Raw genomic sequence first — 22,538 nt, forward strand, 5'->3', positions numbered from 1 at the left:
GTCCCAGGCGGGCCCCAGCCTGGACCAAATGCTTCTTCTTCTGCTTCTTTCTCATGTGTTCACCTCTGGCGACGGAGGGCAGCAGGGATGGCAGGAGGCGGAAGTGTCAAACTCTGGGGCATGTTCTGTGCCTCCCATACTTTATGAAGGCAACCATGACGCCCCACCCTCAGCCCGGAACCAACTCCTAGCTGGCCTCTCATTGGCTTTTGGAGGCTGTAAAGGGCACAGAAGGAGACTGTCCATCTTTCTTCCTCAGAGCCGGTGGTATATTTGAACCTCCAGAGAGGCTTAGCTGTTGGGTTCAGAGTGCAGCAACCTGTGTGGTACGGCAGCTCCCTTCTCAGGCTCTGCAGGTGATGGGCGCTGTCTAGGTGAGCGTGACCAGAGGTGGTCCAACGAACAGCAGGCCTGAGCTCTGTCCTACCCAGCGCCGTCCTCAGCATCTCTGACACACGTGAGCCCCCGTTACAGTCACTGGTGTTAAGCCACCTTGTTGAAGGCCCTCCTTTCTTTCGCTGTCTTTCTACTTCTCCAAGTACGATGTCCCTTCCCAAGGAAGAGCCTCTGCGACAACTGCCCAAAGATTGTGTTGAAGCTTCGCCATACTTGCCTCCAAGGAGCACTCTGGCTGCACCTTCTCCAAGACACACCTGCTTGTTCTGTTGCCAGTGTGTGGGGACAGAGCAGCAGTGAAGGACGTTCAGTCCTGGGGGAGGCCCAGCGGCATTACATTGGGTGTCCCTGGACCGCTTTCTCACAGGGACGCCTGGCACTGCATTTGAGTTGATTCCAGCTTATAGCGGTCCCTATGGGATACAGTAGACCGGTCCATCAAATCCCCACGGCTGTGACCCTCATGTGAGCCAACTGCCACATCTCTTGGCCTCATGGGCTCAAACCACTGACTGCTCAGTTAGCAGCCGAGGTCGTAACCACCGCACTGACCGGCCTAACACACAGTCCTCACGCAGTTCCTACCTCGAGGTGGTCACAGTGGACCGGGGTCCAAGCACCGGTTGGGTTGTTTACTTACAGTGCAAACACAGGGAAGTGAGAACTGATGGTGGGTGGTCCAACACCAGGTAGATTTCCATTCCACTGAATGGGGGGGGGGCTGTGAGCTGAGGGCAAGGAGATGGCAGCTGACCCCAGCAGTGCTCCCGTGAGGCGCTGTGTGCCATATGTCAGTGCCGATGCCCAGTGCTGGGTGGTCGCCGGTCACTGGGACACATCCCCAGCTTATCATCAGCTCGTGCATCTACTGCCCTAGACCTGCCATGGAGCAGAGGCTGCAGGGGCTGCACCCACAAGCTTACTGCTCTGCGTGATGCCAGCCACTCAGTGGGCGCACCTGAACCGTGTCCCAGGTGAAGAAGGAGATGGAGGAATACTACTACCTTTGTGGAGAGGTACAAGCTTTCAGGCAAGTCCTCTTAGGTCCCAATTCTTGGGTGGCGAAGGTCTGGAATTGAATGCTAGTTTTGCTTCTTATTATCTGTGTGACTTTGGGCGAGTTACTTAGTCTCTCTGCACCTTTATCCCTCATCGGTAAAATGGGTACACTTACATTACCATCTTCATAAGTAGGAATTTTGGTGACATCATCTGTAGGAAGTTAGACTGCTAACCTCAAGGCCAAATGTCACTGGATATCCAAGTCCAACAGCAATTCACGAGGAGAAGGACACGTAGTCTCCGCCAGGGCAATCACTGCCCAGGAAGTTCAATGGAGAGTCAGCTATTAGTCAATTTTTGCTCAAAAGCAATGAGGGATTTTTAGCATCTTTATAAAACTTTCATGAGGGTCAAATGAGATTGTATCTGCAAAGTGTTCAACAACAAAGCTTAAATGGTCCAGAGGCGTCCTGGTTTCAGAGAGGAAGACTTTAACAGGGATTGTCTCAAACACTTGGAGACCTTCCTCCACACCACTGTAGAATGTGACTGATCCCCCCACCCTGAGGGTCACAGCACCCCCCACCCTGTGCTCCGCAGACCCCCTTTCTACACTGGCTTTGCTTTTATGGACACCAGAATGCTAAGCTCCGGCCTTGCTAAGAGAAATACCACTTACATATAACAGACTACATTTAACAGACTACATATAACAGCTTGACCACTTGGAAACCAAGAGAGGGTGTTTATATCCGGCATCCACAGTACTGAGATTAGAGGCTTCCATGAAAAGGGCTCTAAGTGGCTGAGTCCAGCTGTTATGGCCTTTTGAGTGGCTCAGTTCTCAGGGGACCCTGGCGTGTGGAGTGTGGAGGGACACGTCTCTAGCAGGAGCTGGACCCACAACTACCCGTTCTTGGCATGGCCTGGGAACACAGATGAGGTTGCTGGTTTAATTAGAGAGTCCGCAGGGGATGTGAGGTCCATCGCATGGTGACAGCATGGTCTCCCACGAGTGGTCCTGCGTGAGCACCGTGAGACCATGATGTGCTGCTGGCCAGTCCTCCAGTCTGGGCTGTGGGGAAGGAGTCATTCCCTGTATGTGTTTCTAAGGGACAGCCATCAGTATGCCCGGAAGAGAGGTTAGGGCGTTCAGAAGCATTTGGTCACGAGCAAAGGCTGCCCAAAGGCTCTTTTCCTGTGCAGGTGAAGGTGGTCCCAAATGCCTGTGGCTGAGGGGGATTGAGCATGACTTAACCATAGACTCAGGTTTGAATCCTGCCTGATGTGTGAGCCCAGGATATTTAACCCCAGGGAATAAACTTTCTCAGTGCATATGCCTTCTTTCTGCCTCAATGCCAGATCTTCAAACTGGGGTTGATGCAGAATTAAACAAACGAATGATTTAAAGTGACTGATACATTTCATTTCAATGTCAGCCTCGTCTTCGGTGGAGCTGTCAGAGTAATGACGAGGAGGAAAGGCCTGGCCGTTTGTTACTGAGAAGTGAAGATCCTGAGGACGGCTTCCCACCAGGCAGGAGGCTGAGCCCATCCCCGGCCTAGAAGGCCCTCAGAACATGCCACGGCCGCACAGCGGACACGAGCAGACCGATGGCTGGAGATGGTGCAGCACTGGGCAGCGTGTTGTTCTGTCGGTGGGTCATCAGGTCTAGGAGGCGACTGGACAGCCCCAACAACAAAGTGACAGGGACCCGGGAGACACTCAGTGTGACTGCTCTCTCGGCTCTCGTTAGTAAGTTATTAAAACTACAAACAACCCGACAGCCAGCTCACGCCCTTTCTCTTCTCAATCCTGTGCCTGCGCTGAAGGCTGGAAGTGTATCAAGAGCAGGCTGCCTTGCCTTCCTCCTTCTCAGGGGCTGGGGGATTCAAACCACTGAACTTTCATTAGCAGCCTAACATGTTTGCTACCCCTATGCCACTTGGAGGGATCTCTGGTGGCCTAGTGGCAAGAAGCTGCACTGCAATCCCTAAGGCACATTGTTTGAACCCACCACCTGCTCTACAGGAGACAACCTCCACCTTTGCGGTTTACTGCCTCTGAAAACCTGCTGAAGGGTCAGCTATGAGTCACTTCTAACTCGACAGCACATAACAACAACAGCCAACAATGAGCCCGATCATAAAGCGTCCGCATATTCTACCCAGTGTGTCGTCAATGCTCAAGCATCAAGTGCCTGCTTCGCGCCAGGAGCATCACGCGTGTGGGTGCATCAGTGTGAACACAGGAAGCCCAGCCCGGCCTGAGGGGCGCTTCACGTCCAGTGGGGAGAGACCACAGTGAGCAGTGCACCTTGCGACAGGGACTGTGAGGCAGCAGGATGTCCAGTTTCATCTCTGCTCACTCTGGAAACCCCGTCTGTCTCTGTCCACCCTTCCATGAGGCCCCAGCTGCCTCTGCCCCACCCGTCTCCTCCTCCGTCCACCATGGCTGTGAGGTGGTGCCTTCTCCTCGGCTTTGACCCCACCCTAGAAGCTAAGGAGTCCTTCATCGCCTCCACTTGAACTCATCCTTTCAGATCCACTATGGACCATTTCCTAGAGCTCTCTCAGGTCTCAGATGCTTCTGCACCAATCTAACTTCATGGACATAGGTGTCTCCTCACCTCCAGAGTCTCCCTCTTCCACTGTCCTATCCCAGTGACTCCTCCCTCCCTATCTTCCCCATCCTTCAGCTGTCCCCCACCTGATGGGTCCTCTCCTGAGTTCATTTAGCCCAACCTCCTTCCTTTTCCTTCATCGACCTCATCATCTCCTGCCCATCTTGACGAACCTAGTACACACGAGGTCTTTGATGACTTGTATTTGACTGATATTCTGACAAGTTATACACATGTGTTTCATAAACCCAATGTGAGGAGACCCGGAGCATAGCCTCCCAAGGAAAACCTCACCATCAGCAGTTCTGTAAGGACAGGTGAATGAATGAATGCTCCCAGAACTCTCTAGAACTCTGAGGTAGATGCAGAAGCACACATTTCACTTAATGGACAAGAAGTGAAGATCTATCATGGTCAGAAAGGGGAGGTTCAAAATGAATGACACTGATTATGCATCAGAGCCTGGGAAAGCTGGCGAGGGCAGCTGGGAGGGACCTCGTGAAACAGCTGGCTGTGGACAGTCAGTGGAGATCATGGTGCGAGGAGAGAGCCTGGCTTGGGAAGCAGACCAGCCACTTCCTCAGCCCACTGTCCCCTCAGCCAACTCTGATGGACCTCTCCTTCCTTCACTTCACAGAGGTGGCCCCTACCAATGTCCCCATCACCCACTTCCTGTCATGTCCTATGGCCAAACCTCAGTCAACTTTGAGTGACCTTGACACTTGACCTGTTTCTTATCTTGGTCTTGTGACATCAAGTGTTCCTGTTCTCCCTCAGAACTACACCCCTCATCTCACTCGTGAACTCCCAACTCCTAAACCCAGTTGCCCAATCCAAGCGATCCCAAATGCTGTCATTTCTCATGGTCACTGGCCTCACATAATAGTTCCCACTCTTAACTTCATTTTGGGGCCCCTGAAGCCCAGCAACCTCTGTTCTAGGTCCTTTCTTTATCTCTCCACAGTCCACTTTGCAGATAGACATCAGAATTCACTTTTCTAAAGTAAGCAAATCTATATAATCACCGTCTAGCTTCAAACATCCCATAATTGCCCATTGCCAGGACAATACAATCACTTCTCTTGACAAATGACTGAGATCTTAAATGTCCTGTACCTCTCTGAGCCCTGCGATTCCCTCTCCTGCACTTCTTCATCTGTCACTGGGTTCCCAATGTACTCTGGTTAAGTGTCCAGGCAGGCCAAAGTCAGACCTGTCCTGAGTCACACTCGGCCTTCGCCCAGATCTTTCCATAATCCTTCTTTCTCAACAATCAGATCAGAGTTCAAAAATCACCTCCCCTGGGGAACCTTTCCTGATTTCTCTGCCCCCTCCCCAGGACTTTTTAAACCCCAATTTAAAACAAAATCCAAACCAAACCAATCAAAATGCAACAGAATTCAAGGGTGCTGAGTTGATTCTGACCCACAGCAGCCCTCCAGCATAGAGTGGAACTAACTTACTGCATTTCCAAGAGGGTCATTTTTTATGGAAAATAGTGATATTTTCAGTTGCTTCACATGCATGTGAAACTTGGATGACGACTAAGGAAGCCTGGAGAGGAATGGATTCCGTTGAGTGGTGGTGTTGGTGAAGAGCATTGGGCAAACCACAGACTGCCCAAAGAATAGACCAACCCATCTTGGAGGGAAGCAGCAAAGGGCTCTGCAGAGTCAAGAATGGTGAGACTTTGCCTCACGCAGTTTGGCCATATTGTCAGGAGGGGAAATACTTAGGAAAAAATGTCATGCTGGGGAAAGTGGAGGGTCAGTGAGGGGGAGGAAGACCCTCAATGAGGTGGTGCTGACACAGTGATTACAACAGTGGGCCAATTGGAAACTAGTGTCTGTTCTCTGTACAAGTTCAGACAGGGCTGAATCCCTGCTCCACCATCAGTGACATGGTGACCTTGGCTACACAGGGCCAACCTCATCACCAGGAACAGCAGAAATCTCCCCAGGCCTGCCACACTTTTAGGGTCCCGGGAAAAGATTTCTATTCAAAAGCCATCTAAGCCCTAAGAGTAATTACACATAGGCACGACTAATAGTGAACCCAGTTTGGCTGATGTCCACGCTCCTGTCAACGCAATTGTAAAGTAATCCTTCATGTCTGGGATGTCGAGCTCCCCGTCTCTCAGATCCTGAGTTTCCGCTGAAATGAGGCTGATAAATAATTCCCACTTCTCAGTCCATTCATTAAAGGGTGATGCGTATTTGAATCGGACGCTGAGGACAAAGCCCGTGGAGAGTCGGCAGCATCTGGCCCAACAGCTCTAACTGGTGCTACAATAGTTAAGTGTTTGCCAGGCTTGCTGGTCCAGCAGGAATTGGCCTTTCATCGCCCTTTGAGCCTGGAACAAAACTCTCGTGGCTCCACTTTCACCCAAACAATCGGCCTACAAAATGAACACAGCACCACGTGGGCTCACTCCTCAGGATAATCAGCCGTGCGAGAGCTAACGGGCCGTGACTGCCAGGCCCGAAGTTGAGAAGGCAGGAGGGGAGAGGACAGAAAGAGGTGGGATCAAGAATCACAGGGAGGCGAAGGGGGCAGCTGCACTGTGTGCACTGGACGTCATGTCACACAGAACAAAACGTATATGAACGTTTGAACAGAAAACCATTTTCTCTATAAACTTTCACCCAGACCACAATATATACGTACAGCTAACAACAGCATCGGGAGCTCATGGCGCAAAGTCTCTACTCAGTTGTTCCACTAAGCAAAGGGTGAGATTCTGGCTGGGTGGAATGGGATTGTGCTGTCACTCCAAAGGTGCGTGGTTCAAATTAATTAGCTGCTTCATGATAGAATGATGGGCAGTCTCCTTCCATGCACTTTACTGTCTAAGAACCCATGGGAGAATCAGTTTTGAGTTGGTTCTGATTTGACAGTACTCAACAACAACAATGACAGAGATTCAGTGACAGAGATTCCAAGGGAGAAGGATGAACACTCTCCTCCAATAAGATTGACAGTGTCAGAGACCCAGCAGAGGGTGGTCATGAGTGGGGACCAACTCGAGGAGAGGGAGGGAGGAAACAATAACACACACACACACACTTCTGTAGTCTAGTGGTTAAGTGGTTGTGCTGCCAAACCAAAGGGTTGAATCTACTGTACCAGCTACTGCACAACAGACAGATGGCCAGTCTCCTTCTGCAAACCTGCTGGACGGTCAGCTATGGGTCAGCTCTGATCCAATGGCACATAATAAATACAATGCGTACACACACACACACACACACACACACTTGATCTAGTGGTAAGAAGCTGAGCTGAAATCCCAAAGTCATGTTCAAATCTACCAGATGCCCCACGGGAGAAGGATGGGCAATCTCCTCGCAGGTGACTTACTGCCTCTGAAAACCCGCAGGAGGCCCAGCTCTGACTCAAGAGCCACCACAACGTGTCTAGAAAGTGATCCATTTGACAGCTGCTGGAAAGCCTGTTCTGAACCCGCTCGGGACCAAGCAGTGAAGTGGTTTGCTTCTGGGACAGTTAAACTCTGTCATAAAAGAAATTGACCCAATGGCACCGAACAAAAGCAGGACAGCTGAGACCAGAGGCCTGGCCAGGCTCCCTGGGTGCTAGAAGCCTTTTCTTGTGTTGCTTGTGGTTCTTAGTGGCCATGGGGGCAGCCCCTAATTTGCAGGGAGGGACCCCATGGACAATGGGGGTGCCCAACCCTCCTACTCCCAGGGTCATGGGAGATCAGGACACTGGGATTGATGGTGTTTTCAGAGCTAGATCTCCAGCCCTTTCTTCCTCATCTTAGTGGAAGCTCCAGTGCAATCAGTTCAGCTTCATGGCAGCGCACAACCTTCACCTTCACTGGCAGACAGGTGGGGGCTGCGCTGAAGGCGCACGGGTCAGAATCAAACCGGGGTCTCCTTCATGGAAGGCAGGAACACTACTGTCTAGGTGCCCGCTGCCGCAGGCCCCCTGTGCTTGTTGTCATTGTGAGGTGCCATCGTTAGCGCCCACTCAGAGCTGGAAGACAGGAGGAAACCCTGCTGCTCCTGCACCAGCCTCCTGATGCTCCCTGGGCTGGAGCCCATTGATACAGCCCATTGATAAACCCACCACAGTGGGACAAAGGGGCAGCTGGGCGGTGGGACAGACAGGACAGGTGTCACAGTGAGCATCAGAAGCGGGCTTGCACTCCTACTGGTGAAATGATCATCCTTAGTGAGGCTGCTGAAGGTAGGGGTGGGGACTGCTTCTCTGGCTCCAGGTGCTGTGTCCACACCCTAGCACTCTCTGCTCCTTTGGGCCCCAGAGTCCCCAGGGATTCAGCACACTTCTCTTTTCAGGAAATGCATGTGCAGCCTGGAGCCTCCCCGTGCCATAATCTGTCACCAGCGGCTTGCTTCTCCTCGCTGGGGCTCGTGCCAGTGCCTGGGGCTGCCAGGTGCTGCTTCCAAGTCTCCTCTGGGCGGCCCTCCCCTCCTCGCTCGGGCAGGCCCCACTCCACCTGCTCCTGGATGAGGCCAGCTCCTGCCACGCTGGGGGTGAGGCGCGCTGGTCCTGGTTTATTCTCGCTGTCCTTGGGGATGCTTGCGCTTGGAGGAGAAGGCTGAACACTCCGTGTTGGAACAAATCTGCTTTTGATCATGCAAATTAATGCCCGGTTAATGTAGGCAGACTGTCAATTTCACCAGGAAGGCAGAGAGGGAGCGAAAAGGGAGAAAGCCCCAGCTCCGCGCTGATGAAGGATTTCAGTAGAAAGCTGCTGCTTCAGGAACCACTGTGGTCTGTGAGCAACGCGTCTGGAGCTGGCCTCTTGCGCCTGGGGTATGTCGTAACTTTGCTGCTGGGGTCTTGAGGACTGTTTGGGTGGGCTGTTGCTGGCCTGGGTGACGGGGGGGGGGAGGGGAGGGTTCTCACACAGACTTAAAATCCCTCCCCTGCCCATCTTCTTTGATCTGAGGGATTCTGATGAATTTCTGCGGGGACCAGGGGCTGAACTGGGAGGGGTGAGACCCTCCCACCCATCTTGTCATTTCTGCTGAGAAGTGTGGCCACGTGGGCTTGAGGCTGGGCTCTGGGAGGTATTTGGGGGTGATTGTGAAAGTGTGTGTGTGCTTTGATTCAGCCGGAGTGACTTGGGGACTGGACTTTCTTTGTCTTCTTGCTTTTTATGGAAAACATTATGGACTGGGGACATTAATCATAACACTCACAGGAAACAATCGATGTAAAAAGGAGCAATTACCAAGCATCTCCTATTTGCCAGGGGCTGGTGCATATTTGCATTCCCACAGCACCTCCAGGAGGGTGTTTGCTGATGGGAGACCCAGGAGGGGTCTCCTCCCATTTTACAGATAGGGAAACTGAGGTGGGAGCTCTGGAGAATGAGAGTGGTTCTGACAACATTCCAAGGGCACTCGGAATATTCCTTTATAAGAGGCAGATGGGACAGGGTGCTTGCTGGCTCCTTCATCATTGCGCCACCGTTGGGGCTCCTGTGGGGTCCAGCATCCCACGCCCACGCCACCTCCTGAGCGATGAGACTCGAATGTTCATCTTTCTGCGTAGCAGGTACAGAGCGGCGTTTTAGTCATGTGCTCTTGCTCTCTTTCTGCCTCCTAACCTGACTGCGAGCTCGCTGAGGGCAGGGATTTAATACGTGTAAATGCACCAAACTCTGAGTTCAGTGGCACAAAGAGACCTCACACACGCTAGGTGACACACACAAGTCTTCTTAGTGTTGGAAATGACTCCTGTCCTGGGTGGGTGTGGTGACTCCCTGTAGCAGGCATGTCCTGCTTCTGGGGACCAGGCGGCAGAGAGTCTTGGCTGTTGCAGGACATAGGGTTCAGGTAGGCTCAGGGTTGCTGGGACAGGGACTCCAGAGAAGGTGCCTGTTTGACAGCACAGCCATCCTGGGACTCACACAGCTCCAGGCAGTCGGACCAGGTGTTGTGCAGCTTTGTGGGGGACCTGAGGAAACCCACTAACCCAAGGTAAAATGCACATCAAGAGCAGAGTGAGCCCAGGGCAGATCTGGGGACACACATGAGCATGTTCCTAGAAAAGGGGGGCTTCAACAACAAAGGGGGACATTTATGAGTGGCTGGCAGGGTGCTAACAGGTGTGCCCGCAGACAGGGCTTCCTGGGGGCCCGTGCTGGGGAGGATTCTTGGGTTCCCTCTGGTTCTGATTGCATCTGGAGGGGTACAGGTGTGGTACAGGGGTACAGGGAAGAGCTATATCATCCTGATTCTAGAATCTCACACAGGGCGAGGCAGAGGGCCTGTGTGGAGACTTGACATGATAGAGAAGACTAACTTGGGACAATCATGAAACTTCTCCCAGTCTGTTCTGCCGTCAAACCAGCTGTCGGCATCCTGGCCTCACTGCTTTCTGGCTGGGTCAGAGTGAGAAGTTCTGTGGAACTGTTAAGCCCCTTACACTGGTGGCACAGTGGTTAAAGAGTCTGGATGCTAATCAAGAGGTTGACAGTTCAAACCCGTCAGTAGCTCCATGGGAGAAAGGAATCTGCTTCTAAGATTGCCACTAGGGCAGTTGGGCTGTGTCGTAGGGGGTTGAGGGAAGTGGAAACTGATTCTTTGGCCATGAGCACACACTCGAACACCCAGCTGGTGCCTGGTGGAGGGAAGGCCTGAGTTTCCCCCCCAACGTGCTGTAATAAAAGGGGATGTTTTTGGACTCAGGCAGATGTGAACTGCGCCTCCCGTCTGAACCTACTTCTCCATCTGTGAACTCTCTCACAATTGCTCCCATGGATGGTGCTGTGAGAACAGAGTTACTTCACCACAACTCCTGGGCTAGAGCCTGGGACGTGGGAGGCTTCCTGAGACTTCATTCTTTCTCTCTAAGGAACATAGCACCCTGACATTCAGGGAGCTCTGATGGTCTAATGGGTACAGAGTTGATCTGCCAACTCAAAGGCATTCAGTTCGAATCCACCAGCCGCTCTGCAGAAGATGGAAAATCTGCCTCTGTGCCATTTACAGCCTCTGTCAGTTCTGACCCAGTGGCAGTAGGCTGAGTTGAGAGGCTCAGGGAGCTGGACTGGTTCAGTTCCAGAGGTTGTGAGGATAGCCCAGGGTCGGCATCTTCTTCTGTTGTCCGTGGCGTCGCTATGAGTGGGAGCCAACTCGAATTAGCACCTAGCAACAACCTCACCACCATGAGAAACACTTGCCAGCATCAGAGACGCGGCAGAGAGTGTGGCAGAGAAGTCCCAGCACCCGCAGGGCTGACCTCCAGATGCGGAAGACAGAGTAGAAAGTGGACGTGGAAGGAGCCACGGTCTGGTCGGTGCTGGGCCTGCAGCTGGATGGGGGCAGGGCATGCGGGTGTGGTGACGCTGCTCTTGTCAAAGTGGCCAGGTCAGACCTCTCTTTAGCTGGACCTGGGGGCCTGGGAATCCAGCTCGCTAGGGGAGAAGAGTCGAATTTTGTTGCCCCAGTGGACACCACCCACTGCTGCTGAGTCCGTTCCAACTCACAGGACCATCTACTGGGTTCCTGGGACTGTAAATCTTACCCAAGGAGCCCGCTGCCCCTTCTCCCCAGGAGTGGCTGACAGATTCAAACTTCTGACCTTTCTTTTGGCAGCCTGATGCATAACACCCTGCACAGGCCTAGTAGTTAATAGCTTGTGGTGTCTTAATTTAGTCAATCATCTCCCTCTTAATGGGCATTTGAGTTGCTTCCAATTTTCGCCGCAATCATTAATGTTGTGATAAATAACCTTGAATGTAAGTCCTGTAGGACACGGCTCCGAGTGAGGCATTGGGCCAGAGAAAGATGGAAAGCCAAGGGAATGAGAGAGCCGATTAGGCCGAGTCAATGATTCTTTCCCTTCTTCATCTGTGGCCTAGTGGATAGAGGCTTGTGCTGCCAAGCCAAAGGCACGTGGTTCGAGTGTAGCAGCTACCCTGTTGGGGAAAAGACAGGCATCTCCTCCCGCGAGATCACATCCTCCCGCGAGATCACATCCTCCTGCGTGATTCACAGCCTCTGGATCCCACTGCAGGGTCAGTTGTCCCAACTCGATGGCAGTGAGCTGTTTGTTGTATATAGTTTATTGTATACTGTTTATTATAGATTGTTTACTGTATATTGTTGTATATTGTTGCTCCATAAAGTTGGAAATGACTCATAGCTGACCCACCAGTGGGTTTTCAGAGGCTGTGAATCGCATGGAGGAGACTGTCTCCTTCCACAGAACAGCATGCATTCAAACCCTGTGCCTCTGAGATTTCAGCGCTCTAATTCAACAGGTGCCAGGCAGAGACCCATGGGGGTGTGTGCAGGCAGAGACCCATGGGGGGTTGTGCTGGGAGGTATTCATTGATTTGTTCCTCGAGTGGTCTTATCTCTGTGTTATACGTGGGCCACCTTCCCTGGGTCCACAATAAAGAAGACTTGCATGAAAGGGATTTATCCACAGAGGTGTGGGCTAAAGGCAGAAGGTGTGAGCCTATCCCAGAACCAGCCACATCTAGCTAATAGCTACGACCTCCAGGCTGAGTACAAAGTGTTCACCTGGGCAGTTAAAGCACCTGCCCCCCGACTTCACTGAACCCCAACAAGCTAGAGAGAGCTGCATTTCCAGGTCCATCACACATACTCCCCAGGTAAGAAGGTAGGGGTCTCCCCTACCTGCTGGTTTTCACAGCACTTTCCGTCCTCTGTCTCTGCGGCCCTCAATGGGCCAGAACTGTGGGGATACCACATGGAACCCCAATACTGCACAGCCCTTTGGTGCCTGGCCACATTAACCAACATGATTCAGTGGCAGGCATGACTAGGATATCTGCGTCCCCCACCCCTCTCATGTCACAAATCCCCGTCATCACCTCCCGTCCTCCCCTCTCGGCCTCTGCACATCACTATTTTCAGCCCGGCGACCATCAGGGTGCCCTTGGCTGGACCCCAGCACAACCCTCTGCCCACCTTGATGGCCTTAGCTCTGTTGATGAGTCCATCATCCTGGGAACTGCCGATGAGCAGATCGACCTTCGCCCGCCGGGCTCTTTGCAGCGTCCTGGCTGGCGCCTCCCGGAGGTACTGACCGTCGACCACAGGGCCCCAGTAGTGGAAAGGACCGCTCACAGCCAGGAGCTACGGAGGGTACAGAGGGGTGCGTGGTTTGTATGGGCTTTGTCTTTACGACCCTTGAAGCATCCATTCTGTTGCTCAGCTTAATCACGTCTAACAGTAGGAACACCCATGTCCGTTACCCATCTGGGTTGTCTGGGAGGTCTGAGTAAAGGGCTAGGACACCAGCCAGCCGGGTGACAGGTGCAGGGCTGCAAGGTGAGACTCACCTGAATAACCACTGGTCACCAGGCACCTTCTCAGACCCTTTATCCCAAGGTAGTAACAGATGACAGGAAAAGGGGTCCCTGGACCCTTACATGTGTGAGTGAGGCAGGACAGGACTGGGCCAGGTTCCCACAGACAAACTCCATCCACTTACCTGCTATTCAAACATCCCGTATTTAGGGGACCAAATAGACCTGCTCTCTGTCTGTGTCTCTAGATTCATCATCACTGATGGGCCCAGCATCAGCTGAGATGACAGTATTTCTGCTAGTGTCCTTGTCACTATCGTCAAGGACCAGCCAGAGAACATGGGCTGTGAACAAGTCTCCCACAGGCTGGAGAAGGCAGCACTTGGCAGCAAGTTGAGGATCCTCCACCCATCTGTGCTGCCGTGTCTCTCATGCTCAGCGTGTGCGGCTCCTACGTGTCTGGGTCCTGTCACGGCCCCGGCAGTGACTTGAACCTGGGTCCTGCCATGACCACAGAAGTGGGATGAACCTTCTACATTTAAAATCTCATTTTACCCTCTGGCTCTGCAAAGTGTGCATCACGGCCCCACTTTACAGATAAGAAACCGAGGCTCAGGGCAATCTACCCGCTGTCCTCCCGCTGGCCCATTCCGTGCCATGGTCCGTGCAGAGCAGTGAGGGCCAGGGCATCTGCATCCTGGTCCAGCTGGTCGTCAGCCTGCTGTGTGGTCTTGGCTGGGTCATGTCCCCTCTCACTGGCAGAGGTCAGAGGCGACCCAGCCTCGCTCACACACCGGCACCCACCTTGGTCTGAGCGTCATTGACGATGTTAGCAGGCTTCTGACGGAGACAGGAGACCAGGTCCTGGACAGGTGACGTGGGGCAGCGCACCTCCCGAGCCAGAGCAGTGGCCTGCTGCCGAGCCCTCTCCCGGCTGATGACAGCAGCTGGGGAGAGGGCAGAGCCCCCCTGTAAGGGAAAACAGATTCATCAACCATGGTCTTGATGGTCTCTTTCCTCTCCCTGCACCTTGAGGCCACGTCAGGGCAGAGCATCCTTCAGCCACACTTGGTGACCCCATGAGCCCTTTCAGGGAATACCCAGAAGCTTCTGAGGGGTCAGGACTGACCACTGTCACATCTCTGAGCTGTATAACTTAAGCCAGGAACTGGTCTAGATCTAACAAATCTTGGCTTTGAGGCTGAAGTCCTAGACTGAGGCAGACAGGAGCTGTGGACAGGAGATAAAGGTCAGAACTGTACTCTGGGATTTAGCACTCTGCCAAAGAGGGACCAGCCATGTCCCTCCACCACCACCTCCTGGGCTCCTTTATTTTATCCTTAGTTTTAATATTTGGGTTTTTTTTAAATTTACAAACCATATTGATTTTTCATATAATTATTCACAGAGATTGTGTTTTATAACCATTGATTATCATGATTGTTTTATACCATTGATTAGCATGATTCATTAAGTACAATGCTTCAATAACATCTAGGGGCTCTCATGGCCTAGTGGATAGGGAGTTGCCCTGCTAATTCAAGGGTAGGCAGTTTGAATCCCCCAGCTGCTCTGAGGGAGAAAGATGACCATCTCCCTTTGTGTGATTCATCACCTCTGAAAACCTGCCGGAAGGTCGGCGACGAGTTGGTTCTGACTTGATGAGGTCTTTATTTTCCATCAAACTCTTACTGTCTATTGCTTTTCTCTTCACCCAACTTACATGTTTATCCTCCCACACCTTCTGTCTTTCTTCCTATGCCTGATAACTCCCCAACATTGGTTCTATTGGCGTGCAAGCCTCCGACACTGGTTCTGTCTCTGTGTAAACCTCTCCTGAGCTTTCTGTGACTGTGGTCTTTTACTACTCTTGTCTTTCTTTTTTTCATTAATAAATTCTATCAAATTGTATAGAGGAAGTAATTTTTATAGAGGAAGTAATATCAATCATGCACACACTTTTTCAGAAAAAAGAAACATTTTAAATTCTTTCTGTAAGGCTAGCATGCCACTTACACTGGGTATCGAAAGAAAAACTAAATATTACAAAGCTGTGTAATTATGGGAACACCATAAATCAGTATCCCTCATGAGCCTAAATAGAAAAATGTTAAATAAAATTTTAGTAAATAAAATCCAACCATTCAGAAAATCCAACCATAAAGACTGTTATTTATACCTCGATCGATTGATTTTCAAATGTTAAACGAATCTTGTGTCTCTGGCATAAATCCATGTTATTGGCTAACATTTGAACATCAATTCACATTTTCTCCATTCTTGTTAATGGCTGTTCACCCCCAGTGACCCCGGCGCAAGCAAACAGGCTGCTGCTGGGTTTCCCCCAACAGCAAGCTTCCTCTTCTGGTTAGGACAGGGCTGGACTTTAGAACAGACGCTGCCACAGGAGATGTAGAAACTCGGATAATGTGCAGGACGATTGAGTCTCTGTCACTGGGAGCATCTCCATCAAGTGTGTACGTGTGGGAGATGGTCCGGGAAAGGGGGTCCCTGGGCCTGGCCTGCTGGGTGAACCACATGGTCTGTCCAGGAGAGAGCAGTGGAGAGGAGTGGGGTTGACCAGCACACTATTTCAGGCCACCTCCTCTCTGACCCCAGCTCAGACCAGTGTCCTACCATGAATCATGGTTAACACGAGGAAGAGGTGGTCAGATAAAAAGAACCTCCTCTTCCATCATCAAGAGCAATAATAGCAGTTCCTGTGGTCTGAGAGCTCCCTGTGTCAACTCATTTTGTCCTCACCCAGCCCTGTAAGGTCCTCCCATCATGCCAACATGGACGGGATAAAGGAATATGGACACCACGGAATTTGGCCAAGGCTCAAAGGAGCCCTCTGGCAGGATGGGTAAGAACTCATCTGTTAACAGAGGCCAGAGGTTCAAAGCCACCAGCCACAGCTCAGGAGGAAGAGAGGCTGTCTGCTTTCACAAAGATTACAGCCATGGACACCAAGTATCAGCTGTGCACTGCCCCACAGCATCGGTGTGAGTCAGAATGGACGTGGCGACAAGGGTAGATTTGTCACGGGATTTTGGCCAAGTTCAGAATAATGTAAGGGGCAGTCAGACAGCTGGGCTCAGAGTCTGTTTGCTGCAAGACCCCGGGCAGAGGTGGAAGGGCCTCACCTGTGACCAGCAGGCTGTGTGATCTTGAGTGTGTCACCTCCCTAGGTTTGACCCCCATCTGTAATGTGTCAGCTGCACTGACCAGCTCCACCCAGACAGGCTCTCACTGTGCCAGGTCTCTGTCCGCTTATTTAGTGGATTTGTCACAGCAGCAGCTTAGAGGAGGGAAAGCTAGCGTGCCCGCTCTGTGGACAGGCTAACAAAGGCGGTGGTAGCAAGGGGGAAGATTCAGTTACCAAGCATCCATATGCACTAGCAACTAGGAGTGTAACGACAAGAAAGAAACAACAGCTAATGTCCATTCGGAGCTCTGGTGGCCTAGTGGCAAGAAGCCATGCTGCATTCCCAAAGGCCAGCAGTTCAAGGCCACCAGCTTCTCTGCTGAGGGCAATCTCTTCCCATGTGATTAACTGCCTCTGAAAACCCACTGGAGGGTCAGCTATGGACCAGTTCAGACTCGATGGTACACAACAACAACATTTACAACAAAAATGTCTATTCAGAGCTCTGGTGGCCTGTCCTGTATAGAGTTAGGCTATTAACCCCAAGGCCACTCCTCACAGGTGATTTGAACCCCTCAGCAGCTCCGTGGGAGAAGGACAGTCAATCGCCTCCATTTGATTCTCTGGAACCTGCTGGAAGACCAGCTATGGGTTGGTTCCACCTCGAAGGCAATGTGTTTTTTAATATATATTAAATATATTTTGAGTACTCATTACATTTCAAGCAAGGTCCCAAGTATTTTACATATAAATAAAAAGTTCTACTGCTATCAAATCTATACCAGCTCACAACAACCCTGGAGGACAGAGGAGAACTGATGTGTGGGGGCCCAGGGACGTAAACCTTCTTTCCTCTTTTTCCCTGGAGAAGTTGATGAGGCTGAATCACCATCCTTTAAATTAGCACCCAAGTGTTGTAATCCCTGTGTCACCAGGGCTCCTTATTTTACATGTATTAATTCATTCAATCCCCTCCTTCACCCAATGTTGTTGTTAGGTGCCCCTGAGTCAAGTACAACTTATAGTGACTCCGTGAACCACAGATCCGAGCCCTGTCCTCTCCTGTGCCGTCCTCACAATCTCCAACACACTTGAATCCATTGCTGTAGTCCCTGTGTCAATCTGTCTGGTTGAGGGGCTTACTCCCTTTCACTGACCCTCTTCCTTTCCAAGTTCTATGTCCCTCTTCCAAGGAACAGCTTCTTTCAGCAACATGCCCTAAGTCCATGATTTACCCAATGAGACAGGCATTATTTATGCCTTATTTTTACGAAAACAATGCTCAAGTACAGAGAGGGTCTGAATCTCACTGAAGATTACCAGCTGGTGAGTGGCTAGTTCGAGCAGCACCGCGGGGGCTGTGGTCCCAACCACATCATGTGTGTGCTTGTGTGTGTGTGCGCGCGGTCATCCAGAAACCCCACACCACCCTGAGAAGACTCACGGTCGGTGGGCTCCTGTTTCCATAATGACAACTGACCGGAGATGCTTTTCTTTACCAGAGATGTTAACATGCAGACCCAGCATGTGTGTGAGCACACACACATCCCTGCACACACTTTCAGGGTAAACACATTCAAGGTCAAGCCCCCGCTGTTTATAGAGCACTCAGCCCGTAGACCTCGGGCCAGGGCAGATGGTTGGAAGAAGATGGGGCTCTCAGGATGGGCACCCCATGTTTCAGCACTCATCAGCTAAGAAAATCCCGCTCCCTTGATAAAGCGAGGAAGTGGTTAAAGGCGTGGGCGACAGCGATAGTTCACAGTGGCTCAGGGAACTTTCCTCTCACAACACTGTGTTTTAATCCACGTTCTGAAGAAAACCTGCTTCTCTGTGGAAAATGAGTGCTTAAGCAAGCCAACGGCCAGCAACCCCTCTCCAAGACATGGCACGAGGAGCGGCTGGCAGTGGGGCCCCAGCGGATGACTGTCGTTTGGGGTCTGTTCAAGGCATGAGCACCCCACCTGTTACAGGGTCAGCTGGCAGAGGAGGGCTCGGTGGGATCCCTGAGCTTCATGGGGGTCAGTTTGGATGAAGCCAGCATAGCAGAGTCTCATGAGACCCTGCAGGGTGGGAATTCCTCACTCACATAGAATGTGTCCAGTTCTGAGCCCCGCCCCGGCCCTGGCTTTATCTAAATCTGATCCGGCTTTCAAACAGCAGTGGGCTTCCACTTGTTTGTCTTATTTTCTTTTTTTAAAATTTAAAAATAGTGCAGGTCCAAACCACAGATGCTGACCACAGCTTTTTCTCCCTGGAGCCTCCGGCCACGGGAAGGGGCCTGACCTCAGTTAACCACACAGGCACCCTGGGGACGAGACCTCCATCCAAGTGTACGTCTGCACACGTGGTCATCAAGTGCCAGGCGTGCTCAGAGAAACACAAACACGTGTGCAGATACGCATACGCACACGCAGAAAGACAAACATCATCTCAGACAAAGTGACACAGGCTCACATAAAAAGACACACATACAGAGACACACAGACACACACAGTACACAGACATGCTCAGATACACACAGGAACAGACACACATCATTACTGAGTGACACAGGCTCACACAGACACACAGACACACATACACAGACACACAGAGACACAGTACACAGACATGCTCAGATACACACAGGAACAGACACACATCATTACTGAGTGACACAGCCTCACACAGACACACATACACAGACACACAGAGACACAGTACACAGACATGCTCAGATACACACAGGAATAGACACACATCATTACTGAGTGACACAGGCTCATACAAACACACACATAAGGAGACACACAGATACATACAATACATAGATATGTTCAGATACACACAGAGACAGGTGCACATCATTACAGAATAACATGGACTCACACAGACACATAGACAAACACAAAACACAGACATGCTCAGATACACATGAAAGCAATGCATATAGTCATAGAATGATACAGGCTCACAGAGAGACACACAACAGAGACACACAGCCACGCTCAGAGGAACACACAGACATAAATATACACATAGTCACAGGCAGAGAAGCACACGCCAGGCACACTCTCTCACACACACACAGGAGTAGACACAGAGTCATACTTATGTACATACAGGCAGATATCTGTTGTTGCTGTGTACCGTCCAGGTGGAACTGACCCATGGCTGACTCTCCAATGGGTTTTCAAAGGCAGTAATCTCATTTTTATTGCCCTTCCCACTGAGCAGCTGTGAACCTGAACTACATGCCTTTGGGTTGGCAGCGTAACTCCTTACCACTAAGCCACCAGGCACAGGAGACCCAGGCACACACGGATGACTCTGTACAAACACTCTGATGAGTGGACAGACATCTCCACACGGCCCTCCTTGAAACGTTCGTGTACACGTTCTCAGGAGTATCCACGCACAGACCTTCTACAATGAGCCACCAGGGAGAAAAACGTTGAGTGATAAACTGGTGTGTGGAACACGACATCGCTCTCCCTCCCTCGAGTCCATCACCCATCAGCCCCTGCGACATAGACTTGCATGTGAAGAGGGGTCACCAATGTCTGCCCCCAGGAAAGAGGAGAGAGGGGCTGTTGGAGAGCCACGCGTGGGAGTGATGAGCTCGTCTAACACGCTGTGGACTACAGGACCTTGAGCACCTTGCTAAATGAGACATCTGAAGTGAAATGCCCAGTAGGCAATTAGCACCCAGTGAAAGTTGGTTTTAACACCAACAACATAGAGAGAGCTCTGCTGGCCTAGTGGACAGAAAGTGATGCTACCAAGCCAAAGGTAGTGATTTTAATCTGCAGCCCTTGGGCCTGGTTTTAATTGTTTTTGGTCAAACATTCTTCTAAGTGGGATAGCCCTAGTCTGTCCATTTGCTGTACAGAGGTAACTCGTGGTTGCTGTGAAGCTGAACACTTGTGACACTGACGTGTCAAATGCAAGAATGGCTACCCATAGTGGACAGTGTTTGGTGGAGCTCCCTGACTAAAACAAGCTTGGAAGCAGAAATGGCATCCGCTTCCAAACTAGCTTGCCTGTGGAAATTGCATGAAAGTGATCCAAGTGTTCAGGTATTTCGTTAATAGGGTGCTATGAATTGTCTATGACTTGACGGCACTTAACAACAACAACTCATAGGGATTTCTGGTGGCAAAAAACTGTATTGAAATCCTGAAGGCACATAGTTCAAGGCCACTAGCAGCTCTGTGGGAGAGAGATGGGCAATCTCCTCTCATGCAATCAACGGTCTCTGAAAACCTGGCAAGGGTCAGCTATGGTCGGTTTTAACTCCTTATAACAATGACAGTATATAACAGCACTCATATTATTGCCCGTATATTTCATTTCTACAGTTTAATTTGTTCTCATTGCTGAAAATTTGCCTCATTAACCCATCATTCCCCGTGAGACTGACGGTGAATCCATGGTGACTCTGTTATGGAGCCCAGTTTGAGCTGATGGTGGTGGGTCTCAAGTTGCAAGGTTGACAGAGAGGCAGCTGTCTTGCCTCTCTGGGGCCTCACACCTTCCTGGGCACCGCTGTCCACCCACAGGCTTCCCTCCACCCACCTCTCAGTTTGCGGTGTGGAGATGTCTTGCCTGTTGCTGACACATTGTCCACCAGTATCTCAAATATCAGCAGGGTCATCTGTGGTGGACAAGTTTCAGAGGAGCTTCAAGACAGGACAGACTAGAATGAACAAGCTGGCAGTCTACACCCGAGATCAGTCCCTCCAAGTCCTGTAGACCACGACATGGAGAACACTGCTGGCAGGCGAGCCTCTGAGTCGGAAGGCGTTCCTAACACACAGTGGGCAGAACGATGGACTTAAGCAAATCAGCATCGGGATACAGGGCAGGAACACGGGGTGAGTCAGAACCACCCTGATGGCAACTAGTCACAACCACACAATGGAGTTCTTACCCCAACCCACAGGGTTAGGATCAAGTAAGGAAGGCATCTCTGCTACTGGTGCCTTGAACCCCAGCTTTCTAGCTGAACCTTCTCACTCAGTGAGAGACATCGAGTCTGTGGCCCCGAGTCTTGCCCCGACCCTGGGTCTCTAGAAACTCGCTCACTTCTGACTCACTAGCTGCTCGTCCTGCAGTGATGACGGGTCAGCTGAGAGGTCACAACCCAACGCTTACGCCACGCTGGCTTCCATCCAGGCAAAGCGAGGACCGGCGTGCCTCATTGGACGGTGTTGGTCGAGTTTTGCTTTGGTAAAACATCTGATTTTTGTAAATTGAAGGTTTGTGGCACCTCTGGTCTAATCAAGTCAATCGGAGCCAGTTTTTGGTTTTTTTTTTTTCCCAACAGCGTGAGTTCACTTCATGTCTCTGTGTCTCATTTTGGCAATTCTCAGAGTATTTTAAACTTTTCAAAATGTTGTTGAGCACCTAATAAAACAGCACAGCTTAAACACAGCCCTTCCATGCACCAGGGCTTCGTTGGAGGGTAGAGAACCAGACCAGCCACTGTCTGGGAGCTAAACCTGACTGTCCCTTTTCTTGACATCTTGGACAAATAACTGCTTTTACGAGGCATAGACACCCACTTTGTCTCTTGCTGGTGGATATGGCATGGGGCTCTCCTGCCCAGGGAGAATCCCAGAGGCGCCACTTCTACCCTGAGGGCTAACATCTCGGGGCACTTTCTCAGCTTACGAAAGGCGGGGCCTCGTGAGGACGAAGCCTGCTCCTGCCATCTTTCCACCCCAGGTTCCTGCAGACGTGACAAAACGCCTTTTCCCATCTGTCACAAACATTCTGTCTAGCTGCCTCCATCACCTTCTGCCTGTCAGAACCCATTTCAATGCTCTACACTTGCAAATTACTCCTGTCCCAGGCAAAGGTATCGCTTTTCAAAAGTAGACATGTGAGTGATGAGAGTGTGTGTGTGTGTGTGTGTGTGTGTGTGTGTGTGTGTGTAAGGGGGTAGCCACTGCTCACAGATCACAAAAGGATTTGAGAGTCTACACTCTTGGTCCCCTGTACCCCGTTCAGCAAGTGCCCAGGCTCCTCCTTGGGCATATGTGTCTTTTTAAAAATAATGTAGTAATTAAGACTTGTGGGCAGGCTTAAATATTTCTTTCCAATGA

At 51.1% G+C, this 22,538-nt stretch overlaps 1 protein-coding gene across 1 annotated transcript in view; it reads right to left on the bottom strand.

The window, feature by feature from the left end:
- Positions 1–22,538, bottom strand: part of TG (thyroglobulin) — a 232,967-nt gene that overhangs the window by 22,105 nt on the left and 188,324 nt on the right. Inside the window, exons 42-43 of the mRNA XM_006879275.1 lie at positions 14,103–14,267; positions 12,958–13,125 (exon numbers count right to left, since the gene is read on the bottom strand). Of these exons, the coding sequence (XP_006879337.1) occupies positions 12,958–13,125; positions 14,103–14,267 (333 nt within the window). The remainder of the gene's footprint in view (positions 1–12,957; positions 13,126–14,102; positions 14,268–22,538) is intronic.

This window comes from Elephantulus edwardii, unplaced genomic scaffold (assembly GCF_000299155.1).
Source record: "Elephantulus edwardii isolate Elephantulus edwardi_28Jun2011 unplaced genomic scaffold, EleEdw1.0 scaffold00003, whole genome shotgun sequence".
Lineage (NCBI taxonomy): Eukaryota > Metazoa > Chordata > Mammalia > Macroscelidea > Macroscelididae > Elephantulus > Elephantulus edwardii.